This window comes from Neodiprion fabricii, chromosome 5 (genome assembly GCF_021155785.1).
Source record: "Neodiprion fabricii isolate iyNeoFabr1 chromosome 5, iyNeoFabr1.1, whole genome shotgun sequence".
NCBI classification, from domain to species: Eukaryota; Metazoa; Arthropoda; class Insecta; order Hymenoptera; family Diprionidae; genus Neodiprion; species Neodiprion fabricii.
In genome coordinates, this window is record NC_060243.1 from 18,425,872 (window position 1) to 18,446,233 (window position 20,362).

Here is a 20,362-nt window from a genome sequence, read left to right on the forward strand (position 1 = left end):
CATTTCGAAAATGAGAAATTACTGTTAGATTTCTTCCCATCCCCACCTCTTCTTTTTTCTTGTTGTTGTTGTTGTAAGGTTTTGTTTTTTCCTATACTGTTACAGAAAAGCTGTGTTAATTGTAACCCCGAAAATATTTAATAAAAATTAAGTAAGACCATTTAATGCCGTGTTCAACGCTATTTGGTGTCAAGACTATCTCTTTTTTTTTTTTTGTTCAAAACGGTGAAAATTTATCGAATGTATAACCTAAATATTTGAAAATCCAATGATTAATAAATATTGTCGATAAATTCTCATAGAATTTGATACTTATAACCTTCTACATTACCACCGTCATTTTTGAACTTATTCTATGTCAACATATTCAGTGAAAATGTGCGATAAAAATCGTTCGAATTTTCAATAACTAAAGAGAGAATACGTGAAAATTCCATAGACTTTGCACGAGTCCATAGAATATAGTATTCAAAACTACTTTGTTGATATCTGAATTTGGTTCAGAATTTATCATCCACAAAACTGAAAATAGCGAAGAAATGAAAAGTTCAGAGAAAATTGCACAAGGATGTACATGAAAAAGACGAATACAGAATAATTTGCAAGAAAAAAAATATCATTGCCGTTTCATATTATGGATCAATGCTCGGAAAATTAGTGTTTTTAAGAGAAAACAAATGAGCCCATAGCAAAAAAATACTCAAAAATTTCGTAGTAATTGCTCCTGGGTTACATACTCATGCATGACATTGAATTCGTACGCTTTTTCCAAAAATAAAACACGCGTAAAAATTTCATAGAAAATTATTTGGACAGAGTTTATAACTCTTTACGGTTGCTTTCATCGATTTCATCGATAACAGATGTTAAAATGTAATGAAGTTACACTCATTGTACGAATACGCGACGATGCAGCGAAAAATTTGACTTCCGATTGGTCACAGTTCAGCTACACGAAATAAAAAAATTGAATAATAATAAATTAAAGATAGGAGCGAAAAAAGGATAACGAGAAAAAGTGGAACTCGATTAAATCGGCGTTAAAGATCGAGCGGCAACAAGATCGTCGAAGAATCGTTGAATGATCGTAGGAAATTCGATAAGCGTCAGGTGGGGTCAAGATAGCCGACTAAAAATGGATCGGTAGGCATGAATGAGTGAGAAACTTGGGAAACTTTACATTCAAAATGATTAAAAAAAAAAAAATTTCTTCCACCATTTCAATTGTGCTTAAATTCGATATCCATTGCAGTTAAATCGTGTTCATACAAATGTATATAATATGTATAACATTTGATTCACACGATAATTAAAATTACTCGACGTTTCAAAGAGATTTCATTCGGTTTTGTTATAACAATCATTTCAGGTGTATCGATAGAGATTTATTATTTGGTTGATTTCATTTTCGCAAATTTAATGTACGTTATAATTTATACATCTTACAATTATCAAATCAAACATAGAAAAAAAGAACTTTCTGTTTCGTTCACACAATTTTCGTACAATGGATTTCTCGCGATTTATTTGTGTACCCGTGAAAGGTGAAGAACATCTTCAATTTCAACACGAAGTGTAGAATTTTATTGCTGTGCTTTCACTTTATTTCGGTGTTTTCTTTCTTACAAATCTACCAGGATAATGATTTAAAGAAAGGAGAAAAAAACAATTACAAAACAATCAAGTTTTTATTGCATTTGAGCAGATCTGTAAAAAATTCTCAAGGTAATTCTGATGCAAATTAAAATAAAAGAAAAAAAAAGGAAGAATTTAATCAAATTTGCAATGTTTTCGAAAAAATTTGTCAGATTAAGTAAACTTTTTTATTTTCCCTGAGAAACATCGTGACTCACATCGGTATTTCACATTTCATAACTCTGCATGAAATAATTCATTCAAATGTATCTTGTAATATTTTGTAAATTTGTTGTAAAATGAAATAGATTTTTTTTTTCTGTACAAAATTCGCGTCACCTGCTGTAGTTTTTAAAATCAAACCGAAACAAGTCAGGCATCGATCGTGAAGATCAATTCGTTTGTGTGGGTAAAATTATACACATTGTGCAGTGATCATCGAGGCATGATGAAACCTGATCATCCAGCATTACATTACCAGCAGCGGCGGGAAGTTTCATTGAGCTTCTATATCTACCTGTCATTGTTCGATTTTCAAACCGATGATCAGTTGTGTGGATACACAATTTACCACTTGTCTCATTCAGTATTACCCGCTAAATTTATACGCCGTTTTCCACTTTATTCACTCGTTTGTCAGGTGAAAAAGAAAGTCAAAGATAAAATTTTAAAAACTGATTATTCTTTCTCCCTCTTTCTCTTTCTTCTTCGCAGCGTGTAAATTAAAGAGGGAAAAAACTGGGACGCAGCCAAGAAATTTATGCTCGGATTCGCCTATTTTTTTCATGCGAACTGTTACAATGCAGAGTTGCCTTCATGGCAGATGAGACTTGGAATTTTTTATCATCGAGATGCAAGTGACCGTGGGAAAATGATTCGGTGTTTAATCAACCGAAAAATCACCGTACAAGGTATGTTAAAAGATAATATTAGAAATGCCGTTACAGGAAAATGGGATGGGAAAAATTTGTAAACTTTTTATACATTATTTCAATGCTAAGAGTATTTTCATTCGTCTCTTCAAGCCACTCGCAAAATTATCGAATAAATTTTAATTCACGTACATTTTTTATATGATTTTCAAATGCACAATTTGGTCTACCGTTCTTTTTTCGATCTTATAATCGAATGAAGCCAATTTATCGAACATATTATCTTGTATCGTAAATGGAATATCGATATTTATGAAAATTTGTATAATTTTGGAACTGTTGTTCAATCCAAAATTTTTTCTACTCAAACATTTTTCAGAACACAGTCAAGTTTTTTTTTTTTTCTCTTGTGGCAGTTTCCAGAATCCAGATTTCCGTCTAGACTATCAAATTTCCAAAACTACTCCGTTGAAAAAATATCATCTCGACGACTTCGAAAACAATAAAGATTTCGTAAAAAAAAACAAGATGTGATCTTTCAACTATTGTTACATATCCTGCAAAAATTACATCACCAGTAAATCAATCGTTTTTTTTCGTGTTCCAGTTTTTGTTCTACCTCCAGGATATTCAGAAAACTTGACTTCTTCATGATTTTATGAATTCTATTGGCATTAATTAATGTTGAACGAAATGATATCATAAATTATAAAAATTAACTCCCATGCATTAGACAAATCGGTAAATTCACCAGCAATTGTCGTTGTGATTTTGCAATCTAACGTGAAACTTCGACGGTTATTTACTTTGTAATTCATACAGCTTTTAGTGAAAACTAAAATAATCAAATGAATTCTGGCAATATATTTTCAAAAACTGCTGAAATTTATACACTCTTTTTTCCCAAAATCCATTGTTTCCCTCATATTCCAAACAAATTAAAAAGTCTGTTGCCACTTTCACGGAAAACCCTGATATTCTTTCGAAATGAATATCGATAACGAAAGATATAAACCTGATTTGCGAGTTTTGTTTTTTTTTTCAAGACTTATTAGAAGGTATATCGATCAACAAATATCACAAAATAATGAGTGGGTTCAAGAACAAATCAATTTTCATCGTAATACATATTTGAATACGTTCAAAAAAAAAAAAAATAGTTAGGAGAAACAGGACTTCAAACGAATGAGAAGAAATTTTAAAAAAATCCAAAATTTAACTGAACCTCGATAATTGGCGCTCGAACGCAATTTCGACTATAAAAAAATCTTCTAATCAGTGGAAAATCCCCAGCTTCCAGACCCCTTCGAACTGCAGGGTCCCCAATTGGGTTACAGTTTATATATATATATATATATACACAATATATACGTTGCTTATGTCCATAGTTATACATAAGTGTATGCCTAGTTAAAATCTTGGAACGAACCTTCAATCGAACGTCAACGCTCGGGTCACGTCCTGCTCCAGATGACATCGTCACGTTTCAAAACAAAACGAGAAACCACGGCACAAAACTTTTTTTTTTATAGACGAAGCGAGAGGAAAAAAAAACACTCTAGAATACCTCGAAACTCAACGAGTCGAGGGAACTGCAGGAGTTTAAAATCAACAGACCGTTACTGTATAGTTTAATTTTACTTCCAATTAATACCGGCACAGTATTCACACAAGCACAAATATTTTCAAACGCATGTTTTGGCTGTGACAGAATTATTTACCGTGAAATGAAAAAAAAAAAAAAAAAAAAAAAAAAAACACCAAACGCCGACACACGGACCGCAGTAAAGAGAAGCACAAGAATATATATATTGTTATAATCCGGTGACTGCACGATGACACTTTTCAAATTACGTAAAATAAAACAATCCGTACGACGAAGCAAAAGTTTCGTAAATACGAAATATCTAATAACACATTTCAAACTAACCACGGTGGGAGAGTAAACTCTTTGCGCGGGTGTTTCGAACTCACTTTCAAATTCAAATTTGAATCGAGATTGTTTCCCGCCACTTTTCGTCCGTTATTCGTTTGTTCGAGGAAAAAGCTTCGCGTTCCGAGTTCAAACGGTCGAGGAAAATATCGAATTCGAATTTTCAAATTCTCAACAACCCTCGCCGCGTCGATTCGCCACCGAGGGGCGCTTCATTTCCGGAATGGCGAATCGTCGTCGCTCCGACTCATCTCATTCAACGCACGTTCGCAGGTTTCTGGTACAGCTCTGATTCCACCGCGCGTTTCAAACATCGACGTCCGCTCGGCGCTCCCGACGCCAACCGACTGTCACGTTCATGATTCCGAGACGTTTGACGACGCCGCTCGCCCGTCACGCCATTCGCAATGAGTGTTGCCGGGCCTCAGGAGCTCGAGTTTTACTCCGTGCGACTCTTGGATCTTTATGTTGCGCCTTTACTCGCTTACTCGTGGTGTACACTGTACACGTACCCATGAAAATCTGCATACACGATTGAACTTCCTTTGATTGGGAGGGGAGGAGGTATGTGCGTGTCGGTCACGTCGTGTGAGGGGAAATTTTGGGTGTAAGGCAATAATTGATTTATGTCTATATTTGTGTGTTGTAGAACCAACGCTGCTACTCTTGATTTTACATAAATATCCTTTCTTCGCATTTGTAACGCGTATTGATGTGTATTGAAATTTTTTTTTTTTCAATTAGGTGTATATTCACTCACCCTAAATCGAAGCCGAAAATATCAGTTGAACGGAGGCTGGAGTGGAAAATTTTTACAATGCAATTGGCCAGCTCTCTGTACCTCAATAGTGAGAATTTAATCACTTGCACCGTCAAACCTGATTAGTATTTTCGTAGTTCTTCTTTTTTTAGTATCCAAAGAGTTTTGATTTTCGTGTATTTGATTGCAAAAGAATAAAGAATAATAATAATAATTTTGCAATGGTAAATTATCAATTATTACGTAGTATTGATTGTTGATGTATTCAAATTTATACGTACTCAACATCGTTACCTTACAATTCGATACAAAATAGGCAATAACTACTTTTAACTGATTCTTTCTTTGTAAATTCTGTATTTCGCACTTCGGCGTACGCTAATAAGGTACTTGGTAGACAACGATCCCGACCGCCGAGGGATTGATAGCTACCGTTTTCAGCTCTCGACGACTTCATACTATACTGGCTACCCGGGTGCACTTGTCTTGCTACCGGGGTAGCATCCACCCGAACCTTCCGCATCGCCTCGACTGCCGGCGAACAGGGAGATAAAAATCCCCCCGACGGCCGAGGACACCGCTCCTCGAGGAGGAACCAGCCGCCCGCTTTATCGGACGCCGTAAGGATGGCACGAAGGGCAGACCGTAGCCTGCCGTCTTCCGACCCCAAACCACTACGTCCAGATTGATAAAGCCATCGTTCCGAGGATCGACGCAGCCTTCCTGTCGGCAAGAACTAATCACGCGAATCATGGTCCACGGTTTTGAATTGCGTTAAGCCGCCGTATGACTGCGTGATCTCCTTGAAGAAGTCCTCAATGATAGGCAACCTGGACAGTAAACTGAAGCAGCTATTAAATCGTACGAGTTGGCGTCAATGACGAAATCACGAGCAGCACATTACGCCACATCTAGCGGTAATCTTCGAAAACGCATGAGGTCAACCAACCAAGCAAAGGGAAGAAGAATTACCTCACGGCAGCAAATCCGAATTTCCGAATCCTCCCGATATAAGCTCTCGATACTTCACCTCTACCGCTACCGTTTATATCGTACTACCGTCTTTCATCCCGCTACCGTTTCATTATTACTATCGTTTTGCTCTACTGTTAGATTCTTCCTGTAAATTTAAGTTCTTTTCGTCCTTCCTGTTTTCCCTTGTTCAATATAATAAGTTTTATTTAAATTAGACTCAGTATTGTGTGCCTGAGATCGTCTGTTAAGGTAAGGTTTTTGCCTTTGTATTGCATCGTTACGAAGTTGCTCATAATTTCTATTCTTTTCCTATGGTATTTATCGACTGTGTGTGATTCATGGTCAACGGCTTTGAGTTGCGTTAAGCCGCCGTGTGACTGCATGATTTCAATAATTAATAATTTCCGTGTCTGAGCGACCTCGTAACTGCCGAATAATTAATTCTCTTGTATTTATGAATTTCTATTAGTCTGCTTCTGTAGTCTCTACCGTATTTTGAGCCCTGTTGGCTTTACCTTTCGTCTCATAATTATTTGTAACAGTAGTGTGCCTTACATTTTATTTCTGTTATCGCTTGTTATACTTTTATTTATTTTCGTGCCTATCGTATCGTATATCGAGTTCCTTGGAGTACAGCCGAGCGTAGAATCAGCCTCTAAATATTACCGCACCTTTTTCTATTGCTATTGGCAATTTTATATTATTTTTGCCTCTTATTCCTTTCTCTGTATCTTGTCAAGTTAAGTTCTGCGTATTATTCTTGATCCTTTTGTACTGCGGTGTATTCAGTGTATTTCTTTATTTTGTAAACTCTCCGAAATTCTCACTCTCTCATAATTCTGTACTTTGTATTGTCTCGAAAGTTATGTTTAGGAATTCATCGTTTAATTCCTCCGATCCGTAATTATTGTAAACTATTGATTCTATCGATTATGAATAACTCTACCGAAAATTATCTAATCGATCGTTTACGCTACCGATTGTGTAAATTGTTAACGAATGTCAATCTTTCGTACTGGTTATAATCTATGGTAAATTCGTCTTATTATCCACCGAGCTATCGTTACTTCGTTTTCTACCGATTAAGCGATTATAGTAAAGTTCTCACTCTCGTTTTTAATTGACAGAATAATAATTTCCCTAGCGTCGTTTGCAACTTGGGTAAGATCACGTCGCCCAGTGACGAGTAGTTTTAAGTAAATTCTTACATTGTATCGCTTCTCCCGACCTACGTTCATTTTTCTCTGTCAACTGCCGTCTCTCGTTTCAAAGCTACCGTTTAATTCTATTCTACCGAAATTATTGTGAACAACGATTGCTTGTTTTATTAACTACCGCTGTCGATACCATTTCATTTGCCTGTCTCAACCCTGTAACCTTATCGACGATATATGATCGACTGACCTGTTCATTTTTCCTGACTTGAGTTCATTCTTCATTTCATTATTTTCTTTAATTCTGTAATTATTGTTGTGGAATGCCGCCACTCTACCAGTTCGTGCGAGTACCTGAGCCTAGCCAGCCGTACAACGGGTTCTCTGTTTATTTTTCGTACGGTTTCGTGTTATTTTTATTGATTCGTATTATTATTTGAAAATCGACGCTAACGCGTCTGGCGCCCAACGTGATTGATTTTGTTATAGTTTAATGTTCTGAATAAGTGGAGAATCGCGCCAAAGTGTCAACGGTAAGTCCTGATCTGAGGGTAACAGAATTTAGCGTTACAACCTCCACAAAAACGTCGTCTAGGTTACTTGGTACGTAAAGCTTCCATTTCGTCAATTTCAATGTTCGTTTATTACTCCTTCTCACTTGAATTCGGTAATTATGATTTGGGGGACAGAATATTTACGTTTAATGTGGAAAAAGAACATTGAAAAAAGAAACTTTTCATACGCAAGAATTTAATTTACTCAAACATCTGACATGGTGCTCAAGTTTTGACAATTTGACGTTTCTTTCTGTACAATTATTTCTTTTATAAAAATTTGAATAATTATCAAATCGTATCAGCAGACTAATGGGTTATACAGTATTATTGTTTTTATATTCACCGCGAAAAATAAGACGAATTCAGATCAAATCGCATGAATCAACATGTCGAACATGTCGATAGAAGCCTCTCGACATTTCGACAGGATGAAGTTTCAGTCTTTTACATGTACGTTTCTTTTTTGCTTCTCTTTGCATTTTATTTACATGTTTACTTGATTGTCTTTTCTTTAAATATTACGACGGTGCGAAAATTCGTAAAAATTCCCTTTCAGCAATAACAGCATCAATTTGAACTGCAGAATTCCTGTCCAGGGATAAAATTTAATTCGTTAGTTTGTCGCATGTGCAGCAAAAGTGTCGCGGATGAGTCGCGGCGAACAAGTTATCATGAGAAATTATTGTTTTTCTTCAAGATCTCAAGGCCTCCGACAATCCTCCGTATACACATATTTACAATACGTAGCTGTCAACGGTGGATTATAGTATGTGGATTGTTGTAATGATTTCTTGCTGCGATTCCAGATCATCGTTTGTGTCTCGTGACTTACAACTGCACAATTTATTACCGGTATTGAAAGAATGTTGCGGAGCTCGATTTACAAAGAAAAACAAGTTTTCATTGAGCTCAATCAGCCTAATCAATGATCGTTTCGATTCGCGGCGGTATAGAATGTGATACTAATGAGTTTCCATTTCTGAGAAACCTGCCTTAGGTGTATGATCGTTAAAAACGCTACGAAGCTTTTCAGGCAGAAAGAAAATTTGTACCGATCTAATTGCCGGATTTTTTTAAGTAGAATTTTCATTCCTGTCAAGAGAATCTGCAACGGTAATCAGCTGAAAAGGTAGCAAGTAAATTTCGAAAAAATGTCCAGTTTTGTTCAATTTCACGAAAAATCTGACGTTACGCATCTTGTTTTATCTTAAAAAATACGAAAACGAAAATCTTTATTCGTTGCCAGTTTTTAACGATCACTTCCATATCACTTGACATAAACTTTGAAACTGCAGCCATGTTGACTCGTCATGGAAGACGGACTCGAAAAATTTACCCGATACAATGCCTACGCCCGAATCCCCGTTGAGTTACAAAAAAGGCTTCTCCTCAGGTGTGTCAAATATAATTTTCATCACCGCTGCAGGAGATGAGACAACCGTCTATTCACGCTAATTATAAACCAGTAAATACGTTGCTTGTATTTGCTTGGAATGAATAATGAAAGTTGATTCAGAATTTCTCTGCGGAATGTGAAACATGTTTGTTCAGTAAGCATTTTATTTTTATCCTACTATTAAACGCTAATTTAAAGCGGTTAACATACGTACGGCTTCAAGAGCATTTTTATCAAGCCGATTCACAGTTTGAGAAACTTGATGTCATTGTAATATTAATCTTGTTAATTTGGGATAAGATTTTCGTTTAATTTTTTTGTTTCAACCTTGCATTTCCGTCCAATATAAATAATAATCGAACTTCGGGTAGAATAGAAGAAATGTAGTTTCGTTGTTGTTTCGCTCCGAACGATTATACTTATTTTCAAGTATTTTCTTACTTATTTTATGAATTTAATTTGCGGCATCGATCCCCTTCACTAATTACGGTGCAAGTGTAATTGATCGCAAACGATCATTAAACGCGTTCAACATTTTACTCGGATTTTCGCAACAAACCTAATTATTTATATATTTATATTTATGTAACAGACTCGCGAGAGCAGAATTTTATACAGAGTAATCGCGATATTCAGGGGAAAAAACCATATTTCGTAATTCGCTGTAAACTCAAGGATATTTGATCCCATGGGAACCTCACGCATGCCAGCGGGATGCGCCATGATGTAAAAGTGAAACAAGAAAGTATAAAAATGCTCAACGCGCAGAGAAAAAAATGCGGTTGGAATGAAACCAAATTTGAACGAATAGATTCATTCGCCATGGGACACCGATTGCATGTTCGATCACAGAAAACGTCGGTTATTTTGATTGTCTTACCGCCGTTGACGCGGTTCACTGCGCCTTCAAAACAACCGCAGCCATTTAAGCTTAAGTGTGTTTTCTTGCGTGCACGTTTCTCTGTCTCCATTTTATTTTATATCGATTGAATTTTATCACCAGAAAAATCATTATCCGCAGATGGGTAGCTATAATTAAACGGATCAACGACCAGTCTTGAACTAACGGTGGATTTGAAACTAACCCATGATTAACACAGTAGAGAGAAAAAACCGCGCGAATGAAAAAAAAAATCTTTTCATATCAAATATTTGATGTAAAAAAATATTCGTCGAATTCGCTGGATAAATGTTGATTTTTCAGGCCTGCATTCATCGAAAGTGCAACACCAAAGCATACCAATGATTCTTGCCATCTTTTTCCGTCGGATAAAATCGTCTTCGACGAATTTTTAGTACGACAAACGATTCTGTTGACAAAATAAAATTGCAAGTGAGCCGCGCAACGGTTCTCACGCTGGTTTCGTTCCAGCGTTCCTAATTCAATTCCACCCTTCCAATGTTCTACTTTATTCAATTGTTTGCTCAATTTTCAACAAATCTACGTTATTTGAACAATCAAAATCCATAAATCGTTTCTGTTCAAGAAATTTCCCCCAATAATTTCACATTGGTGATTTTTCATTGAGTAAAGCTTGTTCGTGAAACTAAAAACAAAAAGTCTAGCAATATAAATAAGCGAATGAAAAATCGATCTATCGGTCGATTTCAAACCTGCACGTATTACGAATACCGGGAATTATAAAGAGGCGAATTTCGCACGGTTATCTTCAGTTACCTACCGACGCGATGAAAGATCAGCGCGGTGACTGATTCGGCAGATGGAACGGCTCGTTCTTTCCTCCTCCTGCTCCGCAGTTTTTGTTTTTTATCGTGTATCTTTTGTTACGCTCGGAGCACTGAAACGTATACGTATATATTGCAGAATGTAAAAACTATCCTCCGCTCTTACAGCCAATCATCGTTTCCCCGATTGTCATTCTTTCTTCATTCTCTCTTCGTATCCGTTTTTCTTGATACATTTCTTTCAATTTGTTAATTATTCCAATTTACATTTTCCGTTTTTTTCTTCGTTATAACGGAAATTAGGCGTCTCACTGTTCAGGTTAAAAACAAATTAAAAATTTAGAACACTCATAATTATAATATAATCAATCTATTTCAAAAACGAAATTAATATCCGCATATATAATCCATTCAAACTTTATGTAGCAAGAGAGGAAGAACTTTTCTTCATCTATTTTGTATCTCGTACAAGATGAATTAAAAAATTTCGAAGTCAGTAACTAGTCAAAGAAATATATTTTTAGCAAGATCGTGACAGCTGCAAAAAATAAGCAACACAAGTTTGACAATATTTCCCAGCTTTGAAAATGCCTATAGTCTTATAATAATAAAGAAATTATATTAATTAATCAAGAAATAAATGAAAGAAATGAAAGAATCGCTGATCATTGTCACCTGATTAATATAATAAATCATTTTCTTCAAACCAAACTTGAGAGAATGGAAAAATTGTCTCTTGGCAATTGTCGAAAATATGTTACAAACTTCGGTTCGAAACGAGCTAATGAACAACGAATTGGCATGACGTGATGTAAAACTTAAAACCCAAAAACACCAGCATCGAAAGAACAGTCTACGATCGTACGAAAAGTTTTTGTAAAACTTGGATTTTCCAAATAAATTATTCACCATACATTTTTAACTTAATTTCTACTTGAAAAACTATAAAAAATGCATCCTTTTTCCAAAGCGATTCCTCGTATGTTTCACATCCGTAAATTACATTTAGAAGATAGCCAGAGTGAAAAAATTAAATTCTATGTAATGTATTCTGATGAGCAATGGCCGGAAGTCCACGCGGCATACGTATACATATCCGCATACACATAGATACTTGTGAGAATTCAGTTCATTCATTTGGTTCACCATAAAAGTTCAATCGCCTTATTGTGAAAGGCCTCAGAACGTTGATAAACTCCCTAGGAATTGGTATGGCGCGCGTCTTAATCGAGACTCGTGATTGCGACAATTGCCGGGAGTTGACTCTGCGATTGAACTCAGCAGGAACGAAGTGACGTCACTGCGTGAACCGTATGCAAGAAGCAGGCGTGGCAAACGCGAACGGAATACGTCTGTATATAAAGAACTAGGAAATATACGAATGCGGCAAATAAATAAATATGCGAACGAAACCCTCAATTTTCACATTTGCTAAAATCGATTAAAATCATCAATACTCAGCTGAATGTGTTAATAATTCGTCTGTTCCATTTTTATAGGAATCAGTTTGTCAACTAGACCGTAATGTATTTCATCGGACATTTTTCATGGTCATGTATAATTATGCATCTCAGATTTACCTTGGTAAAATAGTACATATAATTGCATACATTTCAACATGTTTGTCCGACATCTTTTTACACATATGTCAATTGGAACTGGTGATGAAATCTGGTTTAAAGATACCGAAAAATTTATCAATAAATTTAACGAAACTGAAAATTCCTCGAATAAATAGCATTTAGATGTTAAATGGCGTGTCCGAAGTCTTTTTATACGTCTACTTCCGGTCACGAATCAGCCTGGAGTAAATAAGATATGGACGCGGAAGATAGTCCGTATTTGATTATACGGGGCTGGAAAGAGGCCGCGATACTAGGTGGAGTTAGTCAAGTGAACTGACATGAGCAACGAGTAATTAGCTCTTACTTTTTGAAGGGCTGCGTTGGTGTCTCCTTACGCGATGTCGAAGGTGTTTACCCATCGGAACGGTGAAAAGTCAATTTAACGACGAATTGAACGACGCGGGATGACCTCAAAAGCGACCAAAATAAGGTTTCCAGAAATTCAAAACGGCTCGTTGATCAAGCAAGTTGAAAAGATGGGTTGAATCACGCAACGCTAACAGCGAAGTACTCGAAGATTCTACGAAAGGTAGAAAGAATTTAAATTAATTGACATAGTTTCAAATTACGCAATTCTTTTGTTCACGATTACTTCGTTAGACTTCGAAAATTTGAAAAATCGACTCTGTGAGTCTAAAAAAAAATCAAATTTACTAGACAGATATTGAAAAAAAAAACGTCGAATATTACATTCAATTGCTTAAAGCAAATTGAAAGGGCTTCGAAAACCGTGAAGAAACTAATTTACTAGTTTCGAAAAAACTCCATGTTATTAAAGTCCAAACACGGTGAAGGATTTAAGACTACCTCTGGCGATTGGAAAAAACCACTTCAAGTAACTCGAAAAGAATCTGAAAGTTTGCAAGGAAATAGTAATAATCTCAATTTGTGATTCCAAAGACGTTCAAAAATTTTGAATACTCTCAAGCGACTTTGAAAAATCTCGAAAAGAGTTTCGAATCCTAAAAAAATTGTCATCAAATGCTCCAGTGTTCAATTCTGTTCAAAAATATCTGTTTTAAGTTGCATAAAATTCCGAGTACAGATTTACAACAAGAAACAATACAACTGTATTTTGGTAAAAGTGAAGGATAATTGCATGTCAGAATTTGTTTAAAAAAAAAAAAAATCACAAGGAATTTCAGCTGATTGTGAGTTTTACAAACAAACATTCTTACGGATTCCAAAAACTCTCTCTCTCTCTCTTCTCGCTAATTTTTGCCGTTCTACCATCGATGTACGAATCAATGTAGACGAGTGATTCGTAAAATACGGCAATAATCCCCATATCGGAAAGTGAATAGAACTTAAAATAAGAGAACGTTCGCGGTTGACCGCCGTCTTCTAAAATTGCGGTGAGTTAACAGCTGCTGTCTTTAGAGGCATTCGCGTCGCGTTCGTGAGTTTGACAATGCCGGGATTTATTTCTCATGAGCTGCGTTTGTTGGCAGGATAGAAATTCACCTACCCGCCATACCTGAACGTAGATTGCGGTATTTCTTGAAAATAAATTTGTGACCAGGCGGTTTAGAGTACCGATTTGCCCAATTGTACATTGACACTTCTTTGTCATCTGCAGAGCTAATTTTCTGGTTTGTGGAAACCTTGAATTCAGACGACGCCATCCGGTGGTACATATACTCAACACCAAATCGGGTGTACTTATAAACGCAATTTTCTATCCGATATTACACTTCAGATTTCACTAAAGTTTTCCGTGCCTTGATATTTATCAAATTGGACAGTTTAAGCGATCAGCTGTTACTATTTACGCCGCCATATTGTCGTAAGAATATCTGGGACGCACGGTTGGGTCAAAGTTGCTCAAAAACATGACGAAACAAAGAATTAAAAAAAGTAACTGTAGCTAGTCAAGTTAAATCTCGTTTAAAGAAGTTCATAATCTAATCCAGAAAAGATTTCAAAACACTGAATTCAATTATATAAACATCTTGCTATTAACATCGTTGGAGGAATCGTGCACTATTCTACTATTTTTTCATCAAAACGTTGATAGAGTTTGTCTGATTCTAATGAAAATTAGTAGCTTATTTTGTTAATAAACAATTCCTATACAAAACTCGACACAAGCAAATTTTTTTTTTTTTTTTTTGAACTGGTGAGTTGACAAATTGTTGGTTTTCGGTGCGAATATCACAGAATAACGTGATTTCCGTGATTTTTTCAATACAATCAAGTGTTCGCGTGTTATATTTTGTGTTTGAATATTTTTTGTCATGTCGCAAGGACTATTTTAGTCAGATAAAATTATACGCTACATCCATGCTAGTTTTTAAACCATTTTACACCTGTCACATATTTGTTCCAACACTTTTCCAACCCGCCTGATGTATTTTTCTATTTGCCTCGGATCTGACAAATCGTACAAAAAACTAGTAATAACAACAAAAATGTAAAAGGCGAACTAAAAAAGTGGCCAAAATTACACATTCAATACACAATATCATTTGAATCGCAGAGAACCGCGCCTATATTCTGCAAGCGGACTGGCAGTGAATACAAAACAGGCAAAATAGGCATTCTAGCCTCTCCTTATAACCTCACTTCTCAGTATCAGCTGCGAGCCGTTTCGGCACCGTGTATTATAATCGGTGTTTATTCTCCGTAGGCACTCACGTACTCAAGAGGCGTACCTATGCGGTTTGACGCGTCATTCTTGTACCCGCTGCATGTACGGTATGACTCGATAAAAGACGTGCAACTAGTCGCGAGTGAGTCTTGCCTTCTGGAACGCGACTGAATCACTGCTGAATTGCAGCTCCTTACGCAAATTGACCCCTTCTATTATCCGCACAATATTCACGCCGAGGAAAATTTCATCCGGCCTTCTTTTACGTACGCGATCTTGTATTTTTTATTTTACATATTACGTCACAACTCGTCTTAAACTTCCGCTGCGAAATGTCTTCGGTACTCTTCAATAATAATTCTTTTCTTTTCTTGTTCATAACTTTCTCATAGGTACCGTGTCTTCGGCTCTAAATTCCATCTTTTTTTTTTTTATCCCCTTTTGAAGGAATCGCAGGATGTCGAGAGCTTTTTAAGGGTCGAACCGTCAAAATACGGGATATTATGGTGTTGAGTGCAACGTTTCGTCACCGAATCCGGGCTCTGGATGGAATCGGAAAGGAGAAAAATTGCCTCAATTTCCGAGCACTCAGCTGCTGTAGTCGTATTGGGAAAGCTGTATAACTAATTAGTATTTGTCAGAAAAGCGGATGTAAACTTAGAGTGGAAAAACGTAATACGAAGACCGAATAATAACAAGACCCGGGCAGAGAAATTGTCTCGATATTCACCGCGGTTATTCCGTCTTCGGTTATCAGTATTGACTGAATTCGTTATTGAATTTCTTTTATCCTTGGTTTTTATTGCCATATTTGATCCTTCTTCGTTTATGCATTTTAATCTTTCTGCCATTGCGTCGTGAAATATTTTTTAAAAATGAATGATATTCCAAGCAAATTCCCGATACAGGATTTTCGTTTCTTTTTTATTTTCGCTTTCAACGTGTTGCTATAACGCTGCATATTATTAATAAATGTATTTTCAGAATCCTGGTTCGCGTTCGCGATTGCTGGTTATCTTAACTTGTGTATATACATATAGTACGCATTCGTATCCTAAGTACATGCAGCTTGACTGGATCATCTTAACTGCAGCTACTAAAAAAATACGCACACATATTTACTTGTGCATGGATGTATGTACTCGTATGAAGCACTTGTATACAGTAAATATGGGCGCATTCAACCGGGGAAAGAAATTTCTCCGAAATATAAAGAGCAAACGACACAAAAAGCTCGTTGTCCAAACTACTATATTCCATGCACTGAGGATAAATTATTCTTGATGTGAACACGGCATGTGAACGCTCATAGAAAAAAATCTCGACGCTATATCACAGTTTACTTCGCATGAAAATTGTACGTCAGGAATCTAACTTTCTTCTCATTACTAATCGGGTATTATTTTTTTTCATTAAAAATGACTTTTCTAACCTCCGATGAATCTCTATAGTTCGCTGAATTGTACATGAGAAATTTTCCAAACATATATATGTATATATATACTTTTTCGAATTTTTGCTGCAAACTTTAGTTGAATACTGGAAAACAGATCTAATGTTTGTACATTTTTCAAGGTTAACAAAACAAAGTTTTCACTGGTAGTAGTTTCAATAATGATCGGACCCAGATAGTTTTGTTTTCATTGGCATTTCATATTGTTGATCTGATTCTATACAGTGTTCTATAAAGTGATTAGCTGTATATGAAGACGGCAAAAATCGTGATTATTAAAATTACTACGTTTATCGGATTCGACAAAATTATTTTTGTACAATATTTACAGTACACGCCGCTTATCGAATAATCGACGCAAATATACCAAGAGTATAATATAAAGCTATTCCAATAAATTTTAGATTCGCAAGACTGTTTTTCAAAATACTTGTAAACAACATAATATAATACGTTATAGTCGATATTCTTCAAGTCGGAAATATAATAGTCAACCTGAATTTTTCTGTAACGTAACTTTAACGAAGAGTAGAATAATAATGGAGAATTTCATAACCTCAAAACGATGCAAGGAAAAACAGCTGAAACCGAAGTCATTCCGTCAGCTGACTTTTAGTCGACCCTGGCATCGAAATTAACCGGATGTAAAACTGGATGCGATGAATTAATTAATTATACCAACGAAGACAATGACGAGTGTCTGGGATCGGTATTTTTCATTCTTTTTTTTTCTCTAGCGGCAATCGGACGTCCGTGACTGACGCGATGAATCAATGCGGATGCAGCAGGGCGTGTAGCCTATGCTATAATATACACACTTTAACTCGGATGACATGGTCGTCAAGTCCATTACGAATTCCTGAAATTGATTTGTCAATTCGTCCGCACTCAACGTCAACGATCAAAGTCTCCGTCACTGTTCAATTTCCAAGGCGTTATAAATAGTTTCCGCAGTTCATTTATTGTATTGCAAAATCGGTTACCTGCTTTAAAAAAATATAATACCCCCTCATAGAAGAACGACTTTTTTTTCTTGTGCAACCGATCATCAGTCGTTGTTCCAATTTCCCGATTATTGATAGGTTAGGATATTCAACTATACGGAAGAAAAGCCTTAATAATTTTTTAATTACTAGTTCAAAGGACATCTAAACAATACACTTTTCCTCACTGTACGCGTTATTATCATATGATAATCGCATTCAAATTTCCTTGCAATGGAAGCTTTTTTTAGTGAAAAGTTGGACATCGTAACAACAAAAAAGCAGTCCGAAGATTAATTTGGAACTTTGCAGCTTCCGAAAAATTTTTTCCTGAAAAATTCTCATTTTTCATACTTATTTACACCACAGAGAGTTACAATAAACTTTGAAACTGACATATTTTACTGACTGCGTTCGACTTATTGTATTTGGGTGAATAAGGTGCAAAATATGACTGTGCAATTAGTTTGGTAATTAAATGCACAAAATTTTCTTTACATATTATATGGAACGTAAGATTCTGACAAGGAAAGTGAAACACAATTGCTTACTTATTGCGAAAATATAAATTTACTCGAGTTATCAACTGTTGCAGCGTTGTCTGAGAAGCAAATATTTACACAGCATATATTTGCGCGACAATCATACTTCTGTTATATACACTTCGAACATACATGATATGCAAATATACGTATAATGCTATTCTCTCTTGTTGTCTTGCTGTGGTATGTAAAAAAAATTGCTATTCATTTAGATATAAATTCTACAATTCGTGGAACAATATGTCTTATTGCATCTTTTTTTTTTAATGAAATTACAATCATACACGTAATATAAATATGAATATTTAAAAATTATCAACCTTCGACAATACGACCGACCAATCATAAGGATACAATCACGAAACAGCTGTTAAAACTACAATTCTCATAATCGTTCTCTTACAATTTTCATGAACACAATCAGAGCTATTTCAAAATGTTGACGCTGTCAACTATATATATTTGAAATCACGCTACCAATTATCTATTCTATCAGTTATACACGAAATTGTGATATTTGAAGGATTGAACATAAAAATCATCATCTTTTAAGACAAATTTTCAAAATGTTAATAGTGATTATTCCACGCATTTGTTTTCCGATGAAAAGGTTTCGCGAGCAGTGAATTTGTCAGTTCGAATATTGATGGCAGGATAAGTATATGTGTATGTAGGTATTTTCAAACTGAAGGAAAAAAGATTGGAGATGCCGGGGATCGAACCCGGGGCCTTTCACATGCAAAGCGAACGCTCTACCACTGAGCTACATCCCCGCACGTGATTACGATGCAAGCCTGTTGGGCATCGAATTTGTCGTTCCGAGAATTTCGAAAACTACATGGAAGACGAAAAAAGCTGGAGATGCCGGGGATTGAACCCGGGGCCTTTCACATGCGAAGCAAACGCTCTACCGCTGAGCTACATCCCCGCACGTGATAACGATGTAAGCCTGTTGGGCATCGATATTGTCGTTCTGAGAATTTCGAAAACTACACGGAAGAAGAAAAAAACTGGAGATGCCGGGGATCGAACCCGGGGCCTTTCACATGCGAAGCAAACGCTCTACCGCTGAGCTACATCCCCGCACGTGATAACGATGTAAGCCTGTTGGGCATCGATATTGTCGTTCTGAGAATTTCGAAAACTACACGGAAGAAGAAAAAAACTGGAGATGCCGGGGATCGAACCCGGGGCCTTTCACATGCAAAGCGAACGCTCTACCACTGAGCTACATCCCCGCACGTGATAACGATGTAAACCTGTTGGGCATCGATATTGTCGTTCTGAGAATTTCGAAAACTACACGGAAGAAGAAAAAAACTGGAGATGCCGGGGATCGAACCCGGGGCCTTTCACATGCAAAGCGAACGCTCTACCACTGAGCTACATCCCCGCACGTGATAACGATGTAAACCTGTTGGGCATCGAATTTGTCGTTCCGAGAATTTCGAAAACTACATGGAAGAAGAAAAAATCTGGAGATGCCGGGGATTGAACCCGGGGCCTTTCACATGCGAAGCAAACGCTCTACCGCTGAGCTACATCCCCGCACGTGATAACGATGTAAACCTGTTGGGCATCGATATTGTCGTTCTGAGAATTTCGAAAACTACACGGAGAAAGATAAAAAAACTGGAGATGCCGGGGATCGAACCCGGGGCCTTTCACATGCAAAGCGAACGCTCTACCACTGAGCTACATCCCCGCACGTGATAACGATGTAAACCTGTTGGGCATCGATATTGTCGTTCTGAGAATTTCGAAAACTACACGGAAGAAGAAAAAAACTGGAGATGCCGGGGATCGAACCCGGGGCCTTTCACATGCAAAGCGAACGCTCTACCACTGAGCTACATCCCCGCACGTGATAACGATGTAAACCTGTTGGGCATCGATATTGTCGTTCTGAGAATTTCGAAAACTACACGGAAGAAGAAAAAAACTGGAGATGCCGGGGATCGAACCCGGGGCCTTTCACATGCAAAGCGAACGCTCTACCACTGAGCTACATCCCCGCACGTGATAACGATGTAAACCTGTTGGGCATCGATATTGTCGTTCTGAGAATTTCGAAAACTACACGGAAGAAGAAAAAAACTGGAGATGCCGGGGATCGAACCCGGGGCCTTTCACATGCAAAGCGAACGCTCTACCACTGAGCTACATCCCCGCACGTGATAAAGATGCAAACGTGTTGGGCA

General features: G+C 36.7%; 1 protein-coding gene and 10 non-coding genes across 12 annotated transcripts in view; all 11 read right to left on the bottom strand.

The window, feature by feature from the left end:
- The window catches only part of LOC124181961 (LDL receptor repeat-containing protein egg-2), a 54,413-nt gene that overhangs the window by 22,385 nt on the left and 11,666 nt on the right, over positions 1–20,362 (bottom strand). Inside the window, exon 1 of one of the 2 annotated variants that reach the window (XM_046568730.1) lies at positions 3,937–4,237. The exons of the other annotated variant lie outside the window; for it this stretch is intronic. Coding sequence (XP_046424686.1) covers positions 3,937–3,984 — 48 coding nt within the window. The 5' untranslated portion in view covers positions 3,985–4,237. Of the gene's footprint in view, positions 1–3,936; positions 4,238–20,362 lie in introns of those variants that run through there. 2 annotated transcript variants of the gene reach the window in all.
- On the bottom strand, positions 18,863–18,934 carry Trnaa-ugc. The gene has a single exon. It is a non-coding gene; the product is annotated as a tRNA-Ala (tRNA).
- On the bottom strand, positions 19,018–19,089 carry Trnaa-cgc. Its single transcript has one exon. It is a non-coding gene; the product is annotated as a tRNA-Ala (tRNA).
- Trnaa-cgc lies at positions 19,173–19,244 on the bottom strand. The gene has a single exon. It is a non-coding gene; the product is annotated as a tRNA-Ala (tRNA).
- On the bottom strand, positions 19,328–19,399 carry Trnaa-ugc. Its single transcript has one exon. It is a non-coding gene; the product is annotated as a tRNA-Ala (tRNA).
- Positions 19,483–19,554, bottom strand: Trnaa-ugc. The gene has a single exon. It is a non-coding gene; the product is annotated as a tRNA-Ala (tRNA).
- On the bottom strand, positions 19,638–19,709 carry Trnaa-cgc. The gene has a single exon. It is a non-coding gene; the product is annotated as a tRNA-Ala (tRNA).
- Trnaa-ugc lies at positions 19,795–19,866 on the bottom strand. Its single transcript has one exon. It is a non-coding gene; the product is annotated as a tRNA-Ala (tRNA).
- Positions 19,950–20,021, bottom strand: Trnaa-ugc. Its single transcript has one exon. It is a non-coding gene; the product is annotated as a tRNA-Ala (tRNA).
- Positions 20,105–20,176, bottom strand: Trnaa-ugc. Its single transcript has one exon. It is a non-coding gene; the product is annotated as a tRNA-Ala (tRNA).
- On the bottom strand, positions 20,260–20,331 carry Trnaa-ugc. The gene has a single exon. It is a non-coding gene; the product is annotated as a tRNA-Ala (tRNA).